The sequence below is a fragment of the Hypanus sabinus genome, chromosome 8, assembly GCF_030144855.1.
Source record: "Hypanus sabinus isolate sHypSab1 chromosome 8, sHypSab1.hap1, whole genome shotgun sequence".
In the NCBI taxonomy this organism is placed as follows: Eukaryota; Metazoa; Chordata; class Chondrichthyes; order Myliobatiformes; family Dasyatidae; genus Hypanus; species Hypanus sabinus.
In genome coordinates, this window is record NC_082713.1 from 59,428,771 (window position 1) to 59,448,632 (window position 19,862).

General features: G+C 39.3%; 1 protein-coding gene across 1 annotated transcript in view; it reads left to right on the forward strand.

The window, feature by feature from the left end:
• The window catches only part of LOC132398203 (kelch-like protein 4), a 165,017-nt gene that overhangs the window by 99,929 nt on the left and 45,226 nt on the right, over positions 1-19,862 (forward strand). Inside the window, exons 2-3 of the mRNA XM_059977298.1 lie at positions 11,627-11,800; positions 12,980-13,116. Coding sequence (XP_059833281.1) covers positions 11,627-11,800; positions 12,980-13,116 — 311 coding nt within the window. The remainder of the gene's footprint in view (positions 1-11,626; positions 11,801-12,979; positions 13,117-19,862) is intronic.

Here is a 19,862-nt window from a genome sequence, read left to right on the forward strand (position 1 = left end):
TCTACAAGCCTTGTATGGGTTCTAGTGCCACACTTCTGGAACAATTGGGCCTCAGTCTTCTCACAAAATGCTAAGGGTATGATAAACACATCTGTGTCTTCTGAGCAGATCACTACAGATTGGTATCCCTCTCTTGTGGCATGGGCAGCATGGAGAAGTAGGCGGCCATCTGCTTCTTCTTGTTGACACTGAAGAGCTGACACCTCCTCACTGTCTTGAGATGTGATTCTGTGACTTTTGTCATTCACAGTTGCATACAGAATCTTCTCCTGTAGTTTTGCTCTGTACTCCACCTTCCTCCATTCACGGACTATGAAGCCAACACACAGAAAGCTACCAGAGCCGCAATGCTATCACATACTTTCTAGCACTAGGGGTGCATACCTTGCCAAAAATCACTATATGAATTATTCCCTCCAGATGGTACCGGTGGCCCAAATTTGAGGTCCTGGCTCATGGACTACATGAGATAAATGCAGGCGAATAGCATTACTGTAGATGGGCCAAATAGTTGTTTTGATGCAGCAGGTTGAAGGGTTAATTTCTTAGCAGTATTTTTCTGTGATGTTATGATATGTGCCTCAGTCCATTCTGTCTTGATCACTTGCCGAAGGTTTTGCATCATATGTCTGCTGGCTGCCTCACAGATTGAACATCTCTGGAGAAAGACCTATCTAAGTCAATGATCCTTTGTATCAATTGGTATCAATTTTTTTGTAAAGCACTACTGAGTTCATTGCTCCTCTCCTTGTATATGCCAGTTGTATTGTTTCTCCCGGACTCTGAGCATAGTGTTAGGTCTCTATGTATTACATATAGGCTCCATTGTGACAATCTCAAAATTCGACTGCGTGCTTGCAAGTGTCCAGCCAATACCATTCCACATCTTTTTTGGTTGACTGTCTGATGGACTTACTCACCTCACTCAGGTGGGACAGGAACTTACTCAGGTGTGTGAAAAACCCCAGAAATCTTTGTATTTCTGCAATATCAATTGAGCTGAACATCTTCCTTATCTTCAAATCTGTTGAATCTAGCTTTAGACCATTTCTGGTAATCCTGGTCATTATAAATGTGCTGATCTGCAAGCTAACTATGTAATAATTATCTAATGGGGAAAATAGCAAATTTTTTTCCACCAGGTCTCTACAGAGCTTCATCACAAAGCATTAAGTCTCGTCTTATAATTGGCTCAACTTTGTTCCACGTTTGTTTTAAAAGCTTTGCTTCCTTTCTAGTTGTATGCAGAAGTAATTCTAGCAGATAGAAATAATTTTTGTATTAACATTTAAATCACCAACTGTACTGTAATGCAGTGGGTTGTTTAAGCAACTAAGGAAGAAAGAATGGAATAGTTTGGCTCTTTCATCATTTCAATTTCCCCATCTGCACTGTAAAGTATTCTGTTACATTGATTGTAAGGGAAGAAACCTATAATTTTCCACAACTGCAGAGAAAAACATGCTATAAATAATTGCTATTTGGGTTAGGCCTGAAACTTCAGCAGTAAATTAAAATCCCTGAAAATGAGGAAGATGGTCATAGAAACCAATACACTGGCAGCCCTGCAGTACTAACTTTGATTGTAATTTAGAAATTGAAGCTGCTAATTATTCTGAGTATGCAAAGAAGTATGGAAATCAATTAGCTATCATATTTTAAATTGCTATCATCTCCCCAAACTCTGCAATGCCTGGAATGACACTCATGTTCAGAAAAGCATTAGCATTACTCTGGATGTTTGGCAGACTTTTTTTTAATTCTCCCTATCAATATGCAGTAAGTAATTTGAGGAAGCAACAGCACCAAGAAAAAAATTGTAGTATGTTTTCTCATCGTTTGCACCACTATATACAATCTTAACATTCTTGAGGGATAATCCACCTAATCTGATTCTGTTAATTTACTGTACACCTAGTTTTATGTGTTTGGAATCTAGTGGGAATTGACAGAGATACGCCAATATGGAATATAAAAAGAACTCCATTGGTCTTCTAGATAGATTGCAACAACATCCTTTCACTGTATCCAGACTAAAACTATGTTATCACTATTTAAACTTACAAAACTATAATTTAACTGAGTAGAATAATTATTGACCTATTTGTCAGTGACCCTTTATTCCAAATAAACCATAACAAACTGTGGAAAATCCAAGCATACGACAATAAGTCTGACGATTAATCAAACTATATTGTGAACAAGACATAAATGGAGCAAGCTTGACGGTTAAAAGGAACAGCATAAGTTGATTACTAAGTAAGCTGAAATGTATTCATGGTCATAAGAGTCATAATCATTAAAAATAAATTCAAAGATGCTGTAAGTAATAGATGCATCTTTTCTTTTTAAATTAACATTTGCTGTAGTAATTAGTGGCTGTTCATTATGTTGTTTCTGGCACTTCATATAGCAAGGGAAAGAACTTCCTAAAATTTAGGTGCAATATTTCATCAAATAAGAAGATATACTTGAGTTAAAAAGTGTCAAATATAACAGTGATTGAAGAATGGATCAACTTCATTATTTTGCTTGTTGAAAAGCAGTTAGCAAATGAAGCATATATAGAGAATTAGAAATTTTCAGTACCATACTGGTTCTACATGAAGGAGGAAACTGTCTAAAACCTAATTCATGCATAATGAGACAGTAATGATTTCTGTTGCAAGTTATAATAAATTTAAATGTACAGATATATTCAATGCATTAAATAATACTTCAACTGTGCAAATGCACTGTAAAATAATTAATTTATCTAAACATTTCACAGAGCTAACATACATAGAAATGTAGCTTTCAACTTGCTATTTATTAGTATTTTAAAATAATTTTAGTATCGTACATACAGAACTAATGCTGCTTAATTGTTTGACTGGGATGTATAAATAACCTCATTTGGTAACAAATGGATAATTTTATTGGTTGAAGAGAAAATTAGAAAGCAAAACTACTATCAAAAGGGTTCATTGGCAATTCTGACTTTAAAACCAAACTACTAATGGTTTCCAAAATTACCCTGGAGCAAGATAAAAAGGATGTCCTTATTGGTTGTGTTAACTTACAATGCATCCTCATTCACTTGTTAATGCCAATCCTGTACACAGATCCTATAAGTTACGTTTTGATATTTTATTATGACATAGAAAGGGACCACTTAGTCTATCAAGTTTAGATTAGCTCACAAAGCAGTCTTGTCAATCTTATTATCACCTTCTCCCACATTTTACTCCAACCTATTCTCTCTCACATGCCATTAACTCCCTCTCTTCCTCACTCCCACCAGTGCTTGCCCTTCAAGCTTTCTTACCACCCACTTACAGCTAGAGCAATTTATGGTAGCCAATCAACCTACCTACTGGCCTTTGATTTGTGGTATGAAACAGGACCACTTGGGGGAAACACACATGGTCATAAGAAGAACTTGCAATCTTGTACAGATAACACTAGAGGTCAGGATCAATTCAGGTCAGTAGAGGTGTGAGCCAACAGCACTATTAGCCGTTCCATTTTGCCACAATTCAAAGTGTGATTTTGATCTTATGAACAGCATTTTCTCATGATTACTGTTTATGAAAATATTGTAATTAAATCACTTCATATATTGTTAAATTATTTCTTATTTCCATCTATTAAATTGTACGTACTGTACCTGTGTACAGATGTTTATGTATGTATTTGCACATATCATCCATACCTCTGTAGTTCTAAGTTTGCTGCAATGATTAAGCCGTATCAACATAAGATAATACTGAAAACCTGAGTTCTTTTAAAATATTCAAGCTATAAAATATCATGTATAATATTGGATAATTAATTACTTCATGAGGTTTAAAGGAAAAGAAAAAAATGATTCTCGATTCATTGTTCTTACATTTTCTCTCCTATGGTTTGCCTTCAATTATAGAATCTGCTGACAGTTTAAATGCCTTTAGAATTTCTGACTCAGACTAGACCAGTATTACTCAGACTATGAATATTACTCCAATACCTTCCAACCTTGGTTTCTAATACTTTAGACATATGAAATGTATGTAACAATAAGACTGGTAATGAGTTTGGATCTACACATAAACAATGCATTTTAGACAACTAAAATGTATGGCAGTCATTTTGTGCTCCTTAAATTTGGCATTGAATAATATATGAATGATATACTCATGTTACAAAGTTCTTTTTAAATGTAGTGATGCCCTTTATGATCAGCCAAGAAATAAAAGCTTGAGTAGGTTGTGTAGAAAACCAATGAAAAAATGTATTTAAATTCAATATTCCTTAGCTCCTTGGCAAATAGAAGCCAATTGAAATACTTATATTATGAACTCTTTGTGAACGTGTTGGATTCATTTCATTATTTGAAATTCTTATTCCTACTTTGGTATAAAGTATCAAAGGAAATGAAGATGATAGTGGTAAATGAGAACCACTGGACATTATGTAGAAACAAATGTTTTTAAATTAAGTGTTTGATTAAGGAATTGAATATAATTAACATGAAAAAAAATCCTAAAAGCCATCCTATCTTCATTCCAGATACTATTGTTATGTAGCAAAGGTCTCATATTGATTAAGAATCACTGACTTAATTGATGGGGTCAGTGGGACAGTAGTTAGCTGTGCTTGCAAATCCTGCTGATTGATGAACTATTCAAGCATTGCTTTATGGGTCATAACTGGTTCACTGAGAAGCCCCGCACCTTGACTGGGATGGTACGGTTGGGAGTAAGGTTTGGGTGGAACAAACCACACCCACAAAACAAAAGGCAGCCATATACATCAGATCTGTCAAAATAAAATGTTAAAGATTATTAAAGATTAAAGATTATTGCACCAGGTCTCATAATGTTTTACTGGCAGTTTTAATTGGAACCACTGGTATTAGATGTTCTGCTCATTAATTCATGTGCTTTCAAATGGGAATGGTTGGAATTAATTCTCCTCTCAGTGGTGGAGCTCAATCTTTCTTGAATTCCCAGCATTATTCCAGTTTAGATGACAAAGAAACCGAGATTCCAATTTTATTATTTTGCTTTAGTACTCCATTTTAATCCTTTTTAAAATATTCTGTATGTTATTGAGTAAATGTTTTAAATTAATAACTTCAACTTCAATACATTTGTCTGAAGTCAGCATTATTTAAAAGCTTTTCAAATTATATTGAGGTTTCACAACAGAAAGAGCCCCATCCCCAGACTTACTGGCTCTGAACGGGTGCTTCTTTGCCTGTGCCTCCATACCACTCCTCCCAGTCAGATCAGATCTGAGATCATGCTGCAAAGCTCAAGGTGCAGAGAGCTAAAAGACGGACCTTCCAAAAAGTGATGAGGCCAGTGCAGAAACTGCAGATGGCACTCTCTGTTTGACACAACATGATACAATTGAATAAGAGTTTGAAAAACTTTTAGTATTTTTCTCTTCAGTATAAAATTAAAATGAAACTGGAAGTCCTAAAAACAAAAACATATCCTTAAGACCATAGATAATAAGACATAGGAGCAGAATTAAGCCATTTAGTCCATCAAGTCTGCTTCAGCATTCCATCATGGCTGATCCCAGATCCCACTCAACCCCATACACCTGCCTCCCTGCCATATCCTTTGATGCCCTGACTGATCAAGAAACAATCACTTCCATCTTAAATATATGCACAAACTTGGCCTCTGTCACAGCCTGTGGAAGAGCATTCCACAGATTTACTACTCTGGCTAAAAAAAAAAATCCTCCTTACCTCTGTTCTAATGGGATGCCTCTCAATTTTGAGGCTGTGTCCTCTAGCTCTAGATACCCATGCCATAGGAACCATCTTATCCACATCCACCCTATCTAGTCCTTTCAAAATTCTGTAGGCTTCAATGAGATCCCCACACATTCTTCTAAATTCCAGTGACTACAGGACAAAAGCTACCAAACACCCCTCATATGTTAACACCTTCATTCCCAGAATCATCCTCGTGAACCTTTTCTGGACTCTCTACAATGACAAAACATTCTTTCTGCGTAACAACCTATGGTCATATTGAATATTAGAGCATACCCTAAGGGTTAATCTAACTCTTATGTTTCAATTGTAAACTAAGACTTCAGACTAAACTTGTGGCCCAAAACTGTTGACAATACTCTAAGTGCGGTCAGACTAGTGTCTTATAAAGGCTCAGCATTATCTCTGTTTTTATATTCTATTCCCCTTGAAATAAATGCCAACATTGCATTTGCCTTCTTTACCACAGACATAACCTGTAGATTAACCTTCTGGGAGTCTTACACGAGGACTCCTAAGTCTCTCTGCACCTCTAATGTTTGAAACTTCCCCCTATTTAGGTAATAATACACACTATTGTTCCTTTTACCAAAATGCATTATCAGACATTTCACAGCACTGTATTCCATCTGCCACTTTTTTGCCCATTCTTCCAACTTGTCTAAGTCCTGCTGCAATAAAATTGCTTCCTCAGCGCTACCTACCCTTCCACCTATCATCATATCATCTGTAAACTTTGCCACAAAACCATCAACTTCATTAGCTAAATCATTGACAAACAATGTGAAAGCAGCAGTCTGAATAGAGTTCCCTGAAGAACACCACCTGGGCAACCAGCCAGAAAAGGCTGCTTTTATTCCCACTCAATGCCTCCTGTCTGTCAGTCATTCTGCTGTTCATTCTAGTATCTTTCTTGTAACACCATAGGATTTTATCATGTTAAGCAGCCTCATGTGTGGTACCTTATCAAACGTCTTCTGAAAATTCAAGTAAATGACATCCACTGTCTCTCCTTTATTCACCCTGCTTGTTACTTCCTCGAGGAACTCTAACAGATTTGTCAGGCAAGATTTGTCTTTACAGAAACCATGCTGACTTTGACTTATTTTAACATTAGTCTCCAAGTACCTCAAAACCTCATCCTTAATAATGGACTCCAAAACTTTCCCAACCACGCAGTTTAGGCTAACTGGCCTATAATTTCCTTTTCTTTGCCTTCCTCCCTTCTTAAAGAGTGGTGTGGCATTTGCAATCTTCCAGTCTTCTGAAACCATGCCAGAATCAAGTGATTCTTGAAAGACTATGACCAATGCATCTGTTATCTCCTTATTTGTCACAATCATGCTTCTCCATTGAAATTACAGTGGAAGCACAGGGAGCCACAACGGATTCTCCTGCTGGACTCTGATATCATATTAAAAATGGCTCTTTGAGTAATTATGCAGAAAGTTTGAAGTTAATAACTCATCTCTTTCTACCTTAGGCCACAAACTTATCAATCACCCCGATGAGTTAGTAACCGAACTTTCTGCATAATCACTCAAAGAGTTGACCTGCATGTGCATGTAACGAGAGCTGTATAACTCATCTCCTTCTACCTTGGGCCACCAAATTATCAATCACCCCTGCTGTGGACACTTTCTGGAGGTCCAAGATCTGTATGCTCCATGACTACTGGACGAAGTGTGTAAATGTAGGAGGGGACTATGTTGAAAAATAAATGTGCTAGGTTTTCTCAAATTGACTCCTTCTACCTTAGGCCATGAACTTATCAATCACCCTTTGTACATTGCATTTAAAAAATAGTTGCTTGTTGATTTAAAAAGGCATTCAGTCATGTTTCAATAAAGCATGGAGAATTTAATTGAATTTTTAAAAGACCCTTATTTATCAGATCCATTATTGCAAAAAAGGGACAAGCGAACTTAATGTTCTGCAGTGATTAGAAAGCTGAAAGGTAAGGTGTTAATCTGGACACCTGCTAATTGAATTAAACATAAACCAAGAGATTTTATTTTCTTACAACAGTGTTGTGATCTTGGCAATATTGATTCAGCATCAGGCAATTCATCTCCTTAATTCTGTTCCCATACTCAACTAGATGCTTAACACTAACTCAATTAGAGCAGAGAAACCGAAGGATTTTTGGCAATCCAGGGAGTATCCACAGTGATAGAAACATTGTTAATATTTGTCAGAATAAACTTACAGCATTTTTTCAAACACAAGAAAATCTGCAAATGCTGGAAATCCAAAGTAACACACATAAAATGCTAGAGGAAATCAACAGACTGGGCAGCATCTATGGAAAAAACAAAACAGTCCTTTCTGTCGTTTTTTATTTTAAATTTACAGCATCTGCATGTTTTTATTAATTCTGTAGGGTAATGTAATGGGTAGAAACATATGCATAAATTACAACCACCCACATTGAGTTGGGGTTCACTTTAAGAGATTGTGTCCGATGTGATGACATAATGATTCGAAGATTTCTACTGAGCATTATGTTCTGCATTTGGTTGTCAATAAGGTCAATTTTTATGGTTTCCTTAAACACCTCCAGCATTTTATTTACAAAAACCTACATTGGTGACCCTAATACTCTAGGATGATTCCAGAGTTATTCAACATACCAGCTAACACAGTCAGATTGAAATTACCAGAGTTTGGGAGCAAAATCCCATTGTTTGGTTTGTATAAGCCATGGCCCAATTTGTGCTGTTGCAAATCTCTGCAGAAGCTACCAGATATTAGTAGAAGTGTCACTCGGTAGTTCCACAGCAGCTAGAAAGGGGAGTCTGCTAAAAACACCCTCCTGAATGCGATAAATACAGCACACTGAAAAGTCACCTGTCATAGACATTTGGACTATTGGGGTCTGAGCACACCAAATAGGTGTTCTTTTTTGCCCAGCCTGGAGGATGCTAGGCCTTCAGACCTAGTGGACCACATGCTGCCTCTCCTTGGAAAGCAACATCCTTCTTTAATTTTTGAAGACCTCTTCATGCAACAAATACCTGATCAAGTTTGCATAGCCCTCACTAATGCACCCATTATTGCCCATAGGGAGCCTGCTAAAATGGATAATGTTTACACTCAGCCAGGAGAAGGTGCAAAATTGCTCCTCCTTTCTCTGCCTCGATAAGCCTGGTTAACTGGGCCTCGAACACACTTGCATTCACAGCTGCGAAACTGACGTCAGGTCTGTGCTTTTACTACGCTCACTTTGATACGAACACTGGGAAGTGCTGCTAGCTTTGCACTTTCAGCAGTGCCAGTACGTCAGGACATCAGAGGCCTGTGAGCAGGTCTTGGGTTCCTGTTGACCTACATTCTGCCTCATTTGTTTTCATTTGCTATCATGCTGACGTGCGTCTCCTTAGACCCCTTACGAAGGCCAATCCTCCTGTGGCCACCAGATTTGGAGGATTCTGCTACCATACCCCTGGTGTCATGACAACCACTGATATTGAGTTGGGGTTCACATTAAGAAGTTGCGTCTGACATAATGATGCAATGCCATGAAGTTTTCTACTGAGATTTATACTGGGTGTTTGGTTGACAATGAAGTGAGTTGCTATGGTTTCCGTTAAACTGTAAATGCATATACCACTTTATTTACAAAAATCTATAAATCCATTTGTATCAGAATCAGAATCAGGACCAGGTTTATTATCACCAGCATGTGACATGAAATTTGTAAACTTGGTGGCAGCAGTCAATACATAATCTGGAAGAGAAAAAAATACAGTAACAATAATAATTTAAAAAAATAAGTAAATCAATTACAGTATACATATATTGTATAGATTAAAAACATGCAAAAATCAGAAATAATGTATATTAAAAAAAAAAGTGAGGTAGCATCCATTTAGGAATTAGATAGCAGAGGAGAAGAAGCTGTTCCTAAATCACTGAGTGTTTGCCTTCAGGCTTCTGTATCTCCTACCTGATGGTAAGTGAGAAAATGGCATGCCTTGGGTGCTGGAGGTCCTTAATAATGGATGCTGCCTTACTAAGACATCGCTCCCTATAGAAGTCCTGGGTACTTTGGAGGCTAGTGCCCAATATGAAGTTGTCTAGATTTACAACCCTCTGCAACTTCATTCGGTCCTGTGCAGTAGCCCCAACCCCCCCCCCCCCATACCAAACAGTGATGCAGCCTGTCAGAATGCTCTCCATGGTACATCTATAGAAGTTTTTGAATGTATTTGTTGACATACCAAATCTCTTCAAACTCTTGATGAAGTATAGCCCCTGTATTGCTTTCTTTATAATTACATGTATATGTTGGTACCAGGTTAGATCCTCAGAGATCTTGACACCCAGGAACTTGAAACTGCTCATTCTCTCTACTTCTGATCCCTCTATGAGGATTGGTATGTGTTCCTTCATCTTACCCTTCCTGAAGTCCACAATCAGCTCTTTTGTCTTACTGACGTTGAGTGCCAGGTTGTTGCTGTGGCACCACGCCACTAGTTGGCATATCTCACTCCTGTACACCCTCTTGTCACCACCTGAGATTCTACCAACAATGGTTGTATCATCAGCAAATTTATAGATGGTATTAGAGCTATGCCTAACCACACAGTCATGTTTACATAGACAGTAGAGGAGTGGGCTAAGCACCCACCCCTGAGGTGCGCCAATGTTGATCGTCAACGAGAAGGATATGTTATCACCAATCTGCACAGATTGTGGTCTTCTGGTTAGGAAGTTGAGGATACAATTGCAGAGGGAGGTACAAAGGCCCAGGTTCTGCAACTACTCAATCAGGATTGTTGGAATGATAGTATTAAATGTTGAGCTATTGTCAATGACAGCATCCTGACATAGGGGTTTGTGTTGTCCAGTGGTCTAAAGCCGTGTGGAGAGTCATTGAGATTGCATCTGCCATTGACCTATTGTGGCAATAGGCAAACTGCAATCGGTCCAGGTCCTTGCTAAGGCAGCAGTTCAGTCTAGTCATGACCAGACTCTCAAAGCATTTCATCACCATAGATGTGAGTGCTACCGGGCGATAGTCATTATCTATCCTCAGCTCATATCTCTCACAAAATTCTTTCCGTCACAGTTGAAAATTACACATGATCCAGCAAGCACAACCATTCAGAGGAGATGGTTCCAAATTCCATTTCCCATCGCATGAGAAATGCTTTTCTGATGCAATTGTGACCTGCTTACTGCAACAGCTGTATCCTAGTTCAGGAAGTAATCTTTCTTCAACTAGCCAATGGACTCAATGATTTAAAACTCAATGTTTGTTAATTACTCAATGTTCCAATCAATGAATACAAACCATGGTTATACCACCCTTTCTCAGATGCAGATCCTTTATCTCGGGTTATAAATCATGGTTTCTCTAATGTGTTTGCTCTAATAGCCTTTGCTCAATCAATTAAATTGAACTCTTAGTTTCACTGGCGTATGATGCTCCTAGCTTTTTTATTTGTATATTTTTAAAATTATCATTAACTTCAGGAATATAAACTGTTAGTAAAACATGTTTAATTTTATAAAGTAGAGAAAGCCTTTAGAATAAGTGAAGAATGTGTTCTGGACGATCTAATGTTAAAATGTTAATAAGTTAAGCAAAAGAAAATAACAACTGGCTTTCCTTTAAAAAATCATAATGTTTATCATGGCAATATGGAATTAAGTTTTATACATGTCTGTTGTGTGACCAATTTTATGTTGGTCATTCAAAGAGAAATCCAAAGCACAGTGTGGATTTGGATTTCAAGTGTGATCTGTTTGTTTCATTGAAAGGATTTTCACATCAGTTCTTGCAACACCTATGCTTGGAAAACAAATTCATGATCCCAGGTTTGACTTTCATTGTTTCATTATGCTCTCTTTGTTTTTCTGCAGGCTACTGTTAAATAGCTGTTCTTCTAACAGGATGAGCTCTGGCAGTTCAGAGGAATTCTTCCAGTCAATAAATCATGCAGAACAAACATTTCGAAAGATGGAGAATTACCTCCAACACAAGCAGCTGTGTGATGTTCTCTTAATCGTCGGCGATCACAAGATTCCTGCCCATCGGTAATATCAAAAATTATTTCAATCCATTATAGGACTTGTATAACTTATTTTATTGTTGTGAATACCTTTTGGAGTTACATTTGATTGCCAGTGCTCCTCAGCTGATAAAAATATAAAATGGCCCCTTTTTGATCTATCAAATTATCAAATTACTTTATTTTCTGAGTTACTTCATACCAACTCTGTGCAAAAGCAGGTGTATTAAAACCCTACTGTAATAGGCAAATGTAGACTTTGAAGAGATTTTGAATATTGACGTGATTTGAATTATTATTCAATTTTAGCATTGCTAACAAGAATATTATTTATTTGACACCATGTTTAAATATGAGTTTTATTTCATACCCCTGATATTAACAATTTCTGTTGTGTTACTGATAATGTAAAATAAAGAGAAAGTCAGTGATGGTCTTAGCTGTAATCACCTTTGCTAGCAACACGTTTTTGAAAATCCAACTAAAATCACTTCTAACAAAGAAATGAGTACAATTGAGCTGATGAGAGAATTGCTCCTCTAACAGAACTAAGCCAGAGGAAAGGAAATTAATGAGACTCTTTTTGTTTCTTTTAATAAATTCACTTTAAAGCTCAATGAAATTGTACGTCCATAAAAGCAGAGAATACAAATGAATCACAGGAATTAAACATTGAATCATCACTGCTACTTCCCTCAAGAGTCTGTTTTGAATTCTTGGGAGTTCCAGATGGTGGTGATTAAATACTTTAGGCTTACAACTCAGGACATCAATAATTAAACAATGCTTAATCAAGTTTTACTCCCATTTCAGGGATCAACATTAATAGTCATATAAAACATTTGAAAATTTCATAACATTTTTGAAAAAAACAGACTTGGTATCATAGGACAAAATTTTAATTTGTGGTTGATGATTTTTATCATTAAAATACAAATTCAAATTTCAGTATTTTGCATTATGCTTGTTAACTTGTCATTTATTTTGAACACTCTCGTGATTAAGAAAGATAACAAAAATCAAGTCTATTTTCTGTAACTAGCCTATCTTACATCATTTCCCAGCAGAAAGATCCAACCTGAAGAAGACCAAGAGCAAATGTGTTATCAATTTCTTGACCATTCAGGACAATGATGTTGACAATTGGATTAATGTTACATTTTATAATTTTAAATCTGAATAATATTATTTCCATTTCCTGCAGACTGGTCCTCAGTGCTGTTTCAGACTACTTTGCTGCCATGTTTACAAATGATGTACGTGAGGCCAAGCAAGAAGAAATTAAAATGGAGGGTGTAGACCCAGAAGCACTTAAAGCACTTGTTCATTATGCTTACACAGGTAAACTATAAAGCAATATTTACTGACATTTATACTTATAGTGGAAATAAAACTCCACTTCAAACTCTACTGTGTCCATTTCTAGTTGCCTCATTACAGAAAGGATTTGGAAATGTTAGAGAGGTTTCAAAGGAGATTTACCAGAATGCTGCCTGGATTAGAGGAATATCTTATGAAGGAAGGTTGAGCAAGCCAGGTCTTTCCATTTAGGAGTGATGGAGGATGAGTGGTGACTTGATAGAAGTATATAAAATTATGAGAGATATAGATAAATTGGACAACTAACACCTTTAGCCTGGGCAGTAATGGCCAATATCAGAAGATGTCCATTCATTCTGAGCGGAGGTATGTTTGGTGGAGATACCGGGGTAGATTTTGTACACAGAGAGTGGTGGTGCTGAAATAAACTACCATGGGTGGTGGAATAGGCTGAAACAATAGGGACATTTGAAGGATTAAGATTGGCAAATGGAAGGTTATGGGCTGTGTAGGAGGAAAGGAATAAAGGGAAGATTATGTTGGCACAATATCATGGATGATAGGGTCCATGTTTGAAGGTAATGCATGTTTTCACTAAACATACGAGTTATCTAATTGGACCAAACAGATTTCAATGCAAGGACATGCACTTCAAATATTTTTTAAATTTCTGAATTTGTATGGAAGACTTTGGAATTTGAATTAGAATTGTTAGAATGATGGGGGAGATTTGACAGAGGTATACAAAATTATGTGGGATATAGTTAGGGTGAGTGCAAGCAGGCTTTTTTTCACTGAGATTGGGTGGGACTGCAACTAGAGGTCACAGGTTAATGGTGAAAGGTGAAAAGTTTAAGGGGAACATGAGGAGAAACTTCTTCAGTCAGAGGGTCATCAGGGTGTGGAACAAGCTGCCAGTGCAAGTGGTACATGCAAGCTCAATTTCAACTTTTAAGAGAAGTTTTGGATAGATACCTGGCTGGTAGGGGTATCAGCGCTATGGCTTGGGCACAGGTTGATGGGAGCAGGCATTTTAAATGGTTTGGCATGGACCAAGTGGGCCAAAGGGTCTGTTTCTGTGCTGTACTTTTCAATGACTAATTTAAATTGGGCTATTGTCCCTATTTTGTAAATCTGTCAAATGCTCAAATGCTATTTCTATACAAAAACAAACAGAAATCAGGTGCCTGACAGCTGCTTAGTACTTATATTATGCCCTTTAAAAAGCCAAAGATCTCACAGAGTTCCATGCTGTGGAGTAATTAAGCTCATTTTTCAAGCTTAATTGTCAGGGAATTGTCCATGTGGAGAAGGCTTACCCAAAAACAGAACAGCAGAAATGATTTAGAAGTAAACAATATTTACTAATAAACTGCAAAATAACAAGCCTCAAGAGGCTACAAAAAAAAAAGACACTGAACACAGCAAGGTAACTGAAGGCTAGGAGCAACTCGTTGAGGCTGGCTGATTAGATAGGTGAACAAAGGATTGTGGCTGAGTGCTGGTTTTAAATAGGCTGCAGGTGATGGGTTGAAAACTAATGGCAAGTGACTCCTGTTAGCTGAGTGGAGACTCGGAGGTGCCTGTCTGGGCAGGCCTGACAGAATCCTCTCCCCTACTTTGGCTGGCAACTGAAAACCCAGGAAGATCTGGATGGGCCTGCTGGAAATCTTTGATGAGCAATGGATCCAAGATCAATAGTTCAAAGGTCGCATTTCACATCAAAGAATGTACACAAGATACAAGCAGAAATTCTTATTCTTCACAAACATCCACAAAAACAGAAGAGTGCACCAAGGAATAAGGGACAGTAAAAATATTAGAACTCCAAAATCCCAACTCCCCCCTATGCACAGGCAGCAGCAAAGCAACAAACCTCCCCTCCCCAATTACTTCAGCAAAAATATGCATCAGCACCCTCCACCCACCAGGCAAACAACAGCAAAGCTCCCAATAAAGCCCATGATCTACAGTACAACAGAAACTAATCGTTCACCTGACAATTTGATATAGCACAGGCTCGCTCTCTCCCTAATAAAGGTACAGAGGCTTATCACCCTTTCACAGCGAGAATGGAGACCAACAAAGGCAAGCAATTTGCAGGGTGTTAAAGTCTGCTGTGTTGCTTTTTTCCAATTTCGCTAACTCAAGAATCGGCAACAAACACCAATGAGAGAAAATAGAGAGAGAGACCGTGACCTGAGTACAGAGGTATTTGACAGCTGATCCACCGTTCCCCATAATACATTTTCTCCTGTCATGCTTCAGTTGGCATCACCGGCTTGTCCCCAGGGCTGCACAGCCTCAGAAGTCCGAGGACACACTTGTCACCTAACCCGCGTCCACCTTAGTGTGCTTGAAACTGGGTCGGTAGGAAATGCTGAAGATGAAATGCTTGAAGAAGACAGTCCTGTGAGCCTGATGTTGGTGGGTACACTGAGAGGAAATGAGTGTTTGGTGGTCAGTCCGATCCGGAAGGGCTCAGAGTTTTCCCATCAGCCAAAGTCTCCATTCTTGCACAGCCCATTTAATGGCAGGTAGCTCCCTGTCTCTTATTTTATAATGGTGCTGTGTAAAATAGAACTTTCATGAGAAGGCACAAGGGTGTGACTTCCCATCTGATCATCACCTGGAGAGCATGTCCCACACCCACATCAGATGTATCCAGTTCTAATACAAAATGTCCGGTGGGGTGGAGATGGTGGAAAATGGGAGCGGTGGTGAGCAGCTCTTAACCTGGTTGAAAGCAGAGTCCACAGCAACAGACCAGGTTAACCATGAAATGCTGAAGGTAATTTGGTGTGGAAGGTTGAGAGAAGCAGTGATTTGGCTGTAGCTCCTGATGGAATAGTGGTGAAGTTGGAGAAGCCCAAGAAGTGTTGTAGCTGTTTGAGGGAGCATGGTCAGGGTCATTCAATAACAGCAGGCACTTTCTCTAGATCCATGGTTATGCCTTGGGGTGAAAGAAATCACCCAGGAAGGAAATGACTAGGATGCAGAACTGGCATTTTTCTAATTTGCAGTTCAGCTAGTTTTTAAGGAGATGCTGAAGAATTGAACAAACATGACCGGCATGGTCCTGGGGTCCTTGGAGAAGATGAGGATGTTAATGAGGTAGATGAACACATTCCTGTTTAGCATGTATTGGAGGATCTTGGTGATAAAGGCTTGGAAAACGCTAAGACTACTGGAAAGTCTGAAAGCCATCAGAAAGTATGTGTAGTGGCCTGTGGATGTAATGAACGCTGTCTTCCATTCATCTTCCTGACAGATTTAGGTCTGGTTGTATGCACTCCATAGATCCAGTTTGGTGAAAATCTGGGCCCCACAGAGTATTTTGAATGTGCAATCCATCAAGGGAAGAGAGTATTGGTTCTTACTGGTGATCTTGATGAGTGTATAGTTGTCGATGCAGGGATGAAGACCCCATTTCTTTTTTTATGACAGAAGAATCCTGCACTAGCTGGGAATTGGAATAGTTGAATGAAGTCATGCTGTAGAGCTTTGATGATGTAGTCATTCATGGTCTCGATCTCAGGAGGGGAGAGGGAGTACAGTCAGCCTCGGGGAGGGGTGGTGCCCAGGAAGAGATTGATCGTGCTGTTGTGTAGTTTGAGAAGCAGCAGAGTGCGGGCTACCCTTTTACTGAAGGTGATGACCAAGTCATGGTATCACTGTGGGAGTTTGGTGAGGTCAATTGTTTCCTTCGTCCTCACAGATTTATGGGGTGAAGTCAGCTGAGGCTGCAGGCAGCAGAGTCCCCAACTCAGCAGGGAATCAAATGACCAGCAGTAGTGAGGGTTGTGAGTGGAGAGCCAATGGCTGCCCAAAATGAGAGGAGCATTGGGTGAGTGGATCAGGAGGAAATGGATGGACTTGGGATGCTCATGTGCACAGGCTGTGTGTTTGTTCTGACCATCCCAGTCCCCAAAAAAACCCTTGAAAATGGCTGTGATGCAGAAGGGGTTGGAAATAGTATTGGTAAGGAGTCCAAGCTGCACACGCCGAGTCCAGCCCAGGAAATTGCCTGCTGTGCTGGAATCCCTCAGAGCCTTCTGTATTCGTGGAGTCGTCACGGTGTGGAGGATGTCAGAGAGACTGAGTTGGGCTATGGGGAGCTTACCAGATAGAAGGTCCTTGTCTCTGCCTGGCAGTGCCATTTTCCTGGACGCAGTGGACATTTGATCCATGGGTGACCAGCATCATCACAGTAAGCGTACAAGATGTTTCTCCACTGATACTCACACTCTTGGGGATTAAGGGAGCTTTCTCTAACTACATGGATTCTGGAAGTGTTAATGATAAGGCTCCAGGTTTCGACAGCCTGAAATTGTTCTGTGAATGGAACTGGGCTACTGGCTGATTTTGGCAAGTTGTTCCAGATAATGCGTGTCAATATGGGGGCCCAGAGTGATGAGGCTTTAGAGGTTGGTGGGCATCTCCTGGGCTCCTGGGCAGACAGCTCATCTTTCAAGTGCTCCTTGGTGGTAATGGGCCAGCAGCACTTCTGCATTCCATTTGCATTCCGCCACGAGGATCCTGAATTCCATAGAATAATTCAGCAGTATGGGTGAGCCTTGATGCAGGAAAAGTATTCTATCCACTGGTCCTCCCCCTACTCCCAAGAAGGTCCAAAGCCCAATGCATCATCTCTGCAGTGGATCCTCATATTGGTTGCAAATGATGAATTTTCTTCTGTCCCGGTTAGGGGTGGCCCAGTTCAGAGCTCAGCCAGTCAGGAGGAAGGTGACAAAAGCAGTTTCACTGGATCTATAGAATACAGAGATGGCTGAACCTCACAGTGTAAGATGCACTGGGGCAGGGCGTTGTGGCATTGGGTTGGGGAACCATTGAAGCACTCAGACACTGGAATCTGGGGCTCTAAGGGAGGAGGGTGACTGTTGCGGGGTTGCTGCTATGATACAGAGAGGAGGTTTTGAGTGGTGAGCAGATGATCAGTGGTTTCTTGATATTTAGGATTGTAAACACATGCCAATAGATGACTTCTTTAGGCACGTATTCTCTGTTGGATCATTTGTGGTTTCACCCATCCGGATAGGAAATATAGAGAAGGCTTGACTTAAAAGCAGACTAGCAGAGACTATTTAGTATTATATAATATTTACTAATAAACCGCAAAATAAAAAAGCCACGAGGGGCCACAGAATAAGACAAAGCAGATACTTAACAAGACATGGCAACTAGTTAAGAAAAGGCTAGGAGCAACTGGTGACCAGCTGACCAGTTTGTTTCCCAGTTTTATTATAAGGATTTGCAGTGGAATTCTATCTTGCAGTCAAAATCCTTCAGCTGACACTGGTTGTGGAGGTGTCTTATTTTTATAATACACAGCTTTTCTAATTCTTTTCCTGATACTTTTCCCTTTGATTCTGTTCTTGTCTTTTGTTTTAACTTTACAGATCTCAATGGATTTTCTCTCAACCTAGCAAAGTCTGTTAACTACATCCAGTTATATGCACCTGCTACTATTTTCTACTGATTTCCCACGGTACTTCCAAAACAGCAAACTAGAAGTTGTAAATGCTTGAGAAAGGCATAAGTAAGAATTTTGATAATTAAGCAATAAGTAAACAAGACACTTCAAAACTCTTTAAGAAATATTGAAATAAATCCAAACCTCTTAGGCCCTCTCAACTTGTCTCCTTAACACAATCATTGGGGAGACAGTACAATCTGGAGCAGGTCTTTGTCATGAATTGCAAATGTAAAAGAATTGCAGAATGGAAAAAATTGCCAGTCAACAGACTCTGTGAAGAGCTTCGAAACTATATCATTGTAAACACAGTTTAGAAACTATCAGCAATTACTTTGACTGGGAGACTGCAACTAGTTGTAACTTGCATAAAAGATTCAAAGCTTCTGACAGTTACATGCAGTAATGAAAGAATTACCATGGATATCACCAGAATTTTGTAGAAAATATCGGGCAATTAAGGTGCATTCTGCTACATTAACCATCTTGCAATACCAAAACTTGCAACTTACACATACCAGACTAAGTTGTTCGTGTAGCCTTAAGAGGCTGTGGGTGCTGGAAAATGGAGCTACACACAAATCACTGGAGGAGCTCAGCTGGTCAGGCAGCATCTATGGAGGGAAATGGACGGTTGACATTTCAGATTGAGATCATTCATCTGCAGAGAAAGATAAGAGGGGAGAAAGCCAGTACCAAAACTTGGAGGGAAGGAACAGAGCACGAGCTTTCATGTGATAGATGGATTCTTGTAAGTTGGTTGGCGGGGGGGGGGGGGGGGGCGGTTGGTGGTGGGGATTAATAGGCAGATGGAGGAGGGAAGAATGGGACCTGCATCAGAATCTGGAGGGTGATAGGTAGAAGTGACAAAGAACTGGCGCTGATGGAACCTGATAGGAGAGGAATGTGAAGATTAGAATAAATGGAGGGAGTTGGGGTGAGCAGACGGGAGTGGTGGGGGAGGGGTTAGTGGGAGATGTGTGTGGATGATGGGCAGATTGATATGATGTGGAAAAGGATAGGGACATGTTGATTGGGACAGATAGATCTGAAAGAAAGACTTGGCCCCTATCACTATCTCTTTAGATGATGATGCTCCGACTCTGCGGATGAAGGGTCTCAACCCAAAACATCGACTGTCCGTTTCTCTCCGTAGATGCTGCCTTACCTGTGAATTCCTCCAGCATTTTGTCAACTGACTTTGCATCATGGCCTGAAGTTGAAGATGGACCAAAATGAGATTCTTGTTTATAAATTATAAGTCGAAACATCC